This window comes from Marmota marmota, unplaced genomic scaffold, assembly GCF_001458135.2.
Source record: "Marmota marmota marmota unplaced genomic scaffold, marMar, whole genome shotgun sequence".
NCBI classification, from domain to species: Eukaryota; Metazoa; Chordata; class Mammalia; order Rodentia; family Sciuridae; genus Marmota; species Marmota marmota.
In genome coordinates, this window is record NW_025999870.1 from 995,470 (window position 1) to 1,003,660 (window position 8,191).

General features: G+C 41.8%; 1 protein-coding gene across 1 annotated transcript; it reads right to left on the reverse strand.

Moving 5' to 3' along the window:
- Nucleotides 1-319: 319 nt before the first annotated feature.
- On the reverse strand, nucleotides 320-1,958 carry LOC125610903 (uncharacterized protein C12orf71 homolog). The gene has a single exon (XM_048784071.1). The coding sequence runs from the start codon at nucleotides 1,716-1,718 to the stop codon at nucleotides 930-932; it is 789 nt and encodes a 262-aa protein (XP_048640028.1). The 5' UTR covers nucleotides 1,719-1,958; the 3' UTR covers nucleotides 320-929.
- Nucleotides 1,959-8,191: the final 6,233 nt, after the last annotated feature.

Here is an 8,191-nt window from a genome sequence, read left to right on the forward strand (position 1 = left end):
CACGTGGGAGTCACAGGGGTCCTGCTGCCTCTGACACTGCAGGTAGGAGTTAATGAAAAAAGATGTTGAAATGCATTAAATAAGAAATAGGGGAAATACAGTAAGAAGGGGCCTAGGGAGAGAGAAATGAAGGCCTTCTCTTTAGGAGGCAGAATACTCCCTGTGGTGTCCTCAGGGTCAACGTCAGTCTTCTGGTCAACATACCTACTTTCAACCTGGCCCAGATGTTATGATGGAAGAGGAGGAAGACATGGAAAACAAGAACTTTATTAGGCAAACACAAAACCATGCTAACATTACAACATGGGCTCAGGAATCAATTAAAATTCTGGGTGCACAGGGTTCTTAACTAGAGGGATCCTTGAGGTTGGAGCCTGTGGCCTCCAACCAAATGTCTTCTCTTTAGCGCCAGCAGGATGAGACCTTCTTGGCCTTCTCACGGCGCTTTCTCCCTGGCAGGAAGGACACCACTCTCTTCCTGCGCCAGTGAAAGAAGCGCCGGAAATTCATACAGGAAGTGCCTTCCTTGTCTGAAGGCAGGTCCCCCTCCTCTGACTGCTCTGATGACCCTAGGGAGCTCTTTGCAGTGCCAGGCTCCTGGCTTTCCATCTGCCAAGACAAAGAGGAGGAGTTAGAGACATTCAGGGTCAGCAACAATGGGGCCAATATTACTCATTTATGGATTTCCAATTTACTTTTTTACCAAAATGAGCCAACTGTCAATGCAAAGTTTCAGGACTCACATTAAAGCCACACACAGGCACACACACTGGTCTGTACAGTGCTTCTCTGCTTCTCTCTCTCTCTCTCTCTCTCTCTCTCTCTCAGTGCTCCCTGGCATTTCCCCAACACCTCTTCCCTGACCCCTTTCCTGGCTGTGGACCTTCTCCCATTGCTCAACTGCTCAGACACTAGGGTCCTCCTCTGCTTCACAGCAGGTACAAGGACTCCATGCTGTCCCACCTGGCACCCCTACTGGGCCTGTCCCTTCCTCTGCAGGGGAGCAGCTCTGTGCTCACCTCAACAATTTCATCCTCCTCAAGCCCAGGAGGCATTTCTGGGCTCTGCTTGGTGTCTCCATTTTCTGCTGGTTGATACTTGGGCAAGTCCTGACAAGCCTCCTGCTCTTCAGGACTGACCTGATCCATATGGGAAGAGACACTGCTGGATGGCTGGACATTCTCCTCCTCCTGAGGAGACTCAGGGGGTTCAGAGTCGTCTACATCCTCCTCCCGATGAGGATCGGAGAACAGAGAGTCGTCATCTTCCTCATCCTTGTCTAGACATACAGCAATAACTCTCAAGAAATAAATCAGTTCCAAGACGCTCTGGCATCCTGTCTCCTCTTGCCAATTGTACATACTCTCCTCATCATCTTCCTCCCATTCAGCCCATTTCATTTGTGAGTAGTCGAAGAGGCTGCACACATCGCCATTCATGGGCTCATCCATGTCTTCTTCACCAGGCTCCTCTGGCTTCTCCTGAATTTCATTTCTTCTCCCCATGGGTCCCGTTACACCGTTGGTTCCCCATGGCCCTTCGTCAGGAGGGAGGGAGGGAGGATCCTCAGAGGTCACATCTTCACAGGGTGTGATACCCTCACTGGCAACGTTGTCCTTGGAGGGGAAATAGCCTATAGACAGGCTCTGGTAAGATTTGGATTCTGAAATGCACTGCTCTATATCAGGGCAGCTGCTGCCAGAGGACGAGTCGTCCATGGGGTCCAAGAGCTCAAATGCCCAGTCTCTTTGGACCCTGGAAAATTCAAAAGAAAAACATTAATAGGTGATATGGGGAAAGCTACTCATGTACTTTCCCAAATGATGCCCATTCCTTTATCCATTCCCAGCTATCCCACTCAGGCAGAAGAGCATCCTGTATTTGCACTCTCCAGTCAAGGGCACAAGAGGCAGTTCTTTCTCTTTAAAAACTCATTTTATTGAATAATGACCCTCTGCCCTGAGCACCTCCACCTGATACCTCTCATGCTTTGTCTTATCACTACAGTGGGAAGAACTGCCTGCCATAAAAGACAGTTGTATAAATTTGAAAAGTATAGGAAAGTCAATGATGTAAATAAATACCCATATCCCATCATCCAAGGGGAATGGCAATCCTTTATAATCTTCTTTTTCCTCTTATCTACATATGTGCACACATCTATATATATGGGAATTCACATCAAAGACAGTGAGATTATTAAATTTTGTAGCACAACCTGCAGGAAACACATATATGACTATTCTGTAATCCTTAAGAACTTTCTCATTAACTCTTTTTGGTGATCACCTGAGACAGGGGCAGAATATTATATTTTGGATGTGAGGTGTCCATCGTAAGCTCTTGTTAATTCCAGAATATTCAGAGGTCAGAGGAGTAGAATTATGAGAGCTGAAACCTAATGAATTCATCGACCATTAACATAGGTGATCAATGAACCTTAGATAATTAAGACCATTAAGAATGGTCTTATGATACTAAACCACCTTATCCACACATTTTTGCCTTTCTTTAAGTAGTCCTGTAGGTGGGATCATTGAATCAAAGATTAAAAATATTTTTAAATTATGAGAATTGGTGTTAAATTACTCTCTAGAAAGAATACAGCTATTTAAATGCCCATCCTGACATCATCTGATGGCATCTGTAGTCCAGCATTTCCTGTGATGCCCAGCAAGTCATTGGGGAAAGGAATATACAAACATTGGCTTTCCCTTGAGATATCTCTCTCTCTCTCTCTCTCTCTCTCTCTCTCCTGTTCTCTCTCTCACACACACACTCACGTACCTTGTAGACTCTGTCACACCTGACTCTATTTACTTTCTGCAGGAAAGAGAAGCTTCCAACTCCTCAGGCAGACACAGGCTACCTGAAGTCCTTCAGGTACTGAATCCAGTAACTGAGAAGTTCAATTGTCAGAAGCCTGGGCTCTGACAACTTTGGCTGCCATGGCAACAGAGGAACACAGGAGAGTCACAAATGTGGAAGGACAATGGGGATAGAAAACCAAAGGACCCATCCCTTTTGTTTTAGTCATTTTATCCGTCAGTGTGACCAAAGTATATGACAAGAACAACTTAGAAAAGGGAAAGTATTTTGGGGCCTCACATTTTCAGAAGTCATAGGTAATTGGCTCCTTTGCTCTGGGTCCTCACAGCAGCCCATCATGGGGGGAGGGCCCAGTGGAGGAAATGTATCAACAGATGGGGGTCAAAAAACTGAGACAGGAAAGGGCCACAGGACAAAAACCTCCAGGACCAACTCCCAGTGACTCACTTCCTCCAAACATGTCCCACCACCTACCGTTTCTATCCAGTCAGTTCATTCAAACTAGGATGAATTCATTAGGTTTCAGCTCTCACACTCTACTCCTCTTAACTTTGAATATTCTGGCATTAACAAGAGCTTACGATGGACACCTCACATCCAAAATATAATATTCTGCCCCTGTCTCTAAATAGCTCATATCCTTCTCACAGAGCAAGATGCAGTGTGTTTGTCTCTTAAGAGTCTCATAGTGTCCACAGCTCTGGTACTGCCCAAAAGTTCAGGCCAAGTCCAAGTCTCCTCTGAGACCTCAGATCAACTCTGGGTTGTGATGCCCTGGAAAAGTCAAAGAGAACTTTCATATATCCTAAATACAGCTGCACACAATAATCATTCCCATTTCAAAATGAGGGACTAGGGTCCAGCAGAAGGACTGAGGCCAAAATAAGACCAAGATGCAGCTGGGCAGAGAGGCCCCCTGATCCACCTACAGTGACCAGGTCACTTGGTGAGCTGTTACTTCCCAGAGCTTGGTTGCAGTGCTCATGGGTTGTCTTTTAGCCTGAAAGTCTCTGCAGCCCCCAGCTTAGCTGTCTGGCATTTCATAATTCCTGGGGTCTCCACCACAGCTTCACTTTACATTTACTATATCAAAGATTGGTCTCTCAGGGGCACCTACAGGGACTTTGCCCAGCAACACTTTGCCCAGCAACACTTTGCCTGGCTCCAAGTCTTCCACTGAAATCTTGGTGAAGGCTTCATGACCCCGTAAGTATTTGTCAACAAAGAGATATGAATTTAAGCACCCCTAAATAAATAAATAAACAAACAATAACAAAAAAAATGTGAGTGTGTGTGTGTGTGTGTGCGCACACACACACACACACGCACACATACTTTATGTAATAGTAGAACAAAACCAATAAATAGCTATCTGACCTAAAAGAACCTCAGCTCATTGGGATCTGTCAGTTTCATAAGATGTTTCCCAAATATATGTCTCTATTTCCATTCAGTAAGATAGTATTTACAGTGTGCCATAACCGTCTTCCATTTTTCACTATTGACTGGACTCAAGTACCTACTTTCTGTTCTCTAAGTTTGTGGAAGTTCTCTCTTTCAGAGTTTTGATGGCATGATGCAATGAATAGGCAGAGCTGGAGTTGGCGAGAAACACCTACTCTCCAAGAGATGCAGCCTGGCAAATGCCCCCAGGCTGCCCAGGCTGCCATGAGTGACCATGGCCTCCCTGAGTATATGCAGGGTCTTGTGCTCATGTCCACATGCCCCCTTTCTGGGTGTTAGCTCCTTTTAGGCTCAAAGAAGCCTATGAGCTAAGTCTCACTGGTTGCCTGTTTCACAGAAGAACATGTAACATGCGCAGTCAGGTAACTGGCTCACATTCCCAAGTCATAACCTCAGGCACCTGGATTCAGAGGCAATCTGCCTTCAGAGCCCCCACCCCTTAATCTCCACTCACCCTCATCTCTAGGGACCTGAGCACCCACTTCCTCCCGGAAGATTGTGGGAGAGCTGACCCAGTCCATAGGCCAACCCATAGGCTGTTCCTTGGGACAATCTGCCCCGTGGGGAACTTCATGCTCCATGGGGACAAACAAGAGGAGTAGATGGTCCATAGGGGTGGCCCTGAACAATGGGGTCCACATTAGGAGGTGGGGGAAAGGAACGTTTATAATAAGTTTTAAACTTCCTCCTTAGCATCATGACATCTGAAATCCTCTTCTCTGGCTTCTCATGAAAGCATTGAACCTGCCCTCCAAACCAGTGTGGCCTTGCAGGGAATTCACCGGTATCTCTCCTTCTATGTAGTTGGACTGGACTGTACATTGTACTGTCACCCATGAGTGGATCACTTTGACCAGCATATAAACACTTGAGAAGGAAAGAAGGATTTTTCAGCCTAGATCACTGAAGTGCAGAGTGATCCTGAGGCCAAGGGAGCTTCAAAAGGAGACAACCAAGGGAAGGGAGAGGAGAGGGGAACAGGAAAATGGGTAGAATCAATGAGACCTAACTTCCCTATGCTCATATAAGAATACACCACCAGGCCCCTGCCCCGGATGCTGCTGGCTCAGATACAGAGGCCATTCCTGGAGGTCTCTTCTCTGGACATGGCCTGGGTTACCTGAGGCACAAATTCCAAGGGTACCTCCTGTGGTTGCTACCACTAAGCCACAAATCCAGCCTCCAAAATGCCACATTTTTGAAAAGTCAAAAAAAAAAAAAAAACCAAATGAAATTGATGTTAACATATTTTATTTAACTTAATATATCCGGATGATAATTTTAACATGCAATCAATATATGTTAGTGGTTACAGTTTTACGTTCTTTTTTGCATGCCAAATCTACAAATTCCAGTCTATATTTTTTGCTTAAAGCATACTTCAATTTGACCTACCCACATTTCAAGTGCTTAATAAGCCACATATGGCTAGCGACCACTGTATTAGTCCAGTTTTATAGTTTTCAGTGTACAGAAGATTATGGATATTTGATAACTAGGCCCTAAGGTATATAAGTTTTTAAAAAATATTATGACAATATCACTTTTTTAAAGTTCATATTTCACTTATTTGTTGAGGATATATACATATGCAGTTTTCCCATAGTATCTGTGGGGAATTAACTCCAGGACTATCTGCAGATGCCAAATTCCTTGGATGTTCATGTCTCCTACATAAAATGTCCTATAGGCAATGCAAGGTCTTCCACATATGTTAAGTCATGTCTAGATTTCTAATACAATGTAAATCCTAGAGTAAATCATTGTTCTATTGTATTCTTAAGTAATAATGATAAGAGAAATGTCTGTGCATGTTTACTACAGAGGTAAAAAAAATTTAAGGGTTTTTTTAATTCTCCGTTGGCTGAATATTTTTATGGGGAAGTTATGATATAGAAGGCCAAGTGTACAATAGAGTTTTGTATATTGGTCTTGTATCTGGTAGTTTGCTAAATTTATTACTTCTAATAACTTATAGATTATTTATTCTAAACATGACAATGTATCTCTTTCTTTTTATTTAAATGTATTTCCAGTTTATAAGACATTAGACCAAAGATGCCCTTTCTCAGTGGAATGAGTAGCTATTAACTAAAGGATTCTGTGAAAACTGATCCAGAAATTTTTTCTCAAAAACTCATGACATCTCTTGAGATTGTTATCTATGTTAATTCTGTATCTGTAATTGAAACTATGGATTTCATTTACTTTTCTATATGAAATAACTTTTCCCATGATTTCAACCTCATTTTAAAATTTAAAGGCAAATTTTCAATGCACATTTTTCAGGAATCCTATTAATGGGAAATTAATAGGCTGACCTTTAGAACCACGGGCTCACAATCATTTACCAAGACACAGGCTTTTCTTTTAGTAGTTTGCAACTACTAAAAAGTGTTGAAGTGAACTAAGAAACCCCAAGTTTTTTTTTTTAAATCCTTTATACTTAATGCTAAAAATTGTTGCCTCATTTATTCAATATCACCGGGCAGAAAGGTGTTATGTATAAGTCAGCCTTTCAGATAATTATGCTTTAGTCCTTTGAACCAAAATTTAAAAAAAAAATGATTCTCTCATATTTTAAGTGCATTGCATTTTTTTAGAACCCCCGTGGACAGACCATATTAACCTTCCTTTGACCTTTTAGTGATGATTGGTGTCATTCTTATGAATTATAATAATTGCTCTGTGTTGTAAATCTGGTTTGCTCTCAGGGGAAATGGAATATTTAAACCTGTTTCATCTTTTTTGTTAAGTAAATTAATACAGACTTCTGTTATTTTTAAAATCTAATTTCCAGATTGTTTCTTAAAATGTCTTTTACTTCCTTATTTTAGGACTGTTAAAGCCATACTTTCTAACTTCTGTCAGATGCCTGTCCGGTGGTTACTATAAGATTTTTTTGAGTCAAGAAACAATATGAAGGTGAAAAGTAAATGAATGATAAAGATTATCTAGAAACCTAGGAATGGCACAGTATTAATATCTGACTTCCTTTTTTATTTTTATTTTTTTTGATCTGGAAAGTGGAGTTAAGGTAAAAGGTATGTAAATGAAGCAAAAAAATAGAGTATGGCAAGATAAGAACATGAGCTTTTATTCTAGAATGTTGTGACAGCTATTTTGGAGTCACAGCTATTTTGCAATCTCTTAGTGTTGAGGCTGCTGGATACCCTGTCATCTAAATAGTGACTTATCACTCTCTTTCCAAGATTGACAGCCACATTGTAGAATTCTTAGCACATGATTGATAGACAAATATATGGGTACAATTCCATTTCCACCAATTGTTTGGATAAGTCATTTCACTTCTGTATTGTATATACCATGTTTATAAGTTTGTCAGGATAATATTTTCAAAGATTTGGAGACATTTGCCCTAGAACTTTTATCTTCTGGTCTTTACCACTTCCCAGTAGACATATCATTATGTGTGTATCCTCAAAGAAGAACAGGAGAGAAGCAAGTCAACATATAGGAGATTCCTCATAATGCTAGGACTTCAAAACATGCTTGTCCTTAAAGGAATAGAAAGGAATTTTGATCAAGATATTTAAGAGAAGAAAAAAAATTATATTATTCCCTATTTTTTTCCTTTGAAATTATAAAATGATGTTTTGGCTAGAGGACAGGACAGGCTGGAGGAAAATTATTGGGTGCCTCCAGTCATGAGGACAATTGAGAGGCTTCAGTGAGAGTGGCTGAAGGACATGGTAGGAACCAAAGTATCAGATAGGTTTGTAGGTCGGAGGTATGGAACCACAGGGAGGCATATGCATCCCAGAGAATGACCTCTTGGTGTTCCTAAGACAGCCTTAGAGCAAAAGGCTAAGACCCAATAGGGTTCTTCCACCCCAGCACGAGGCCTGTGTAGCTGAATGACTCTTACATCTAAATG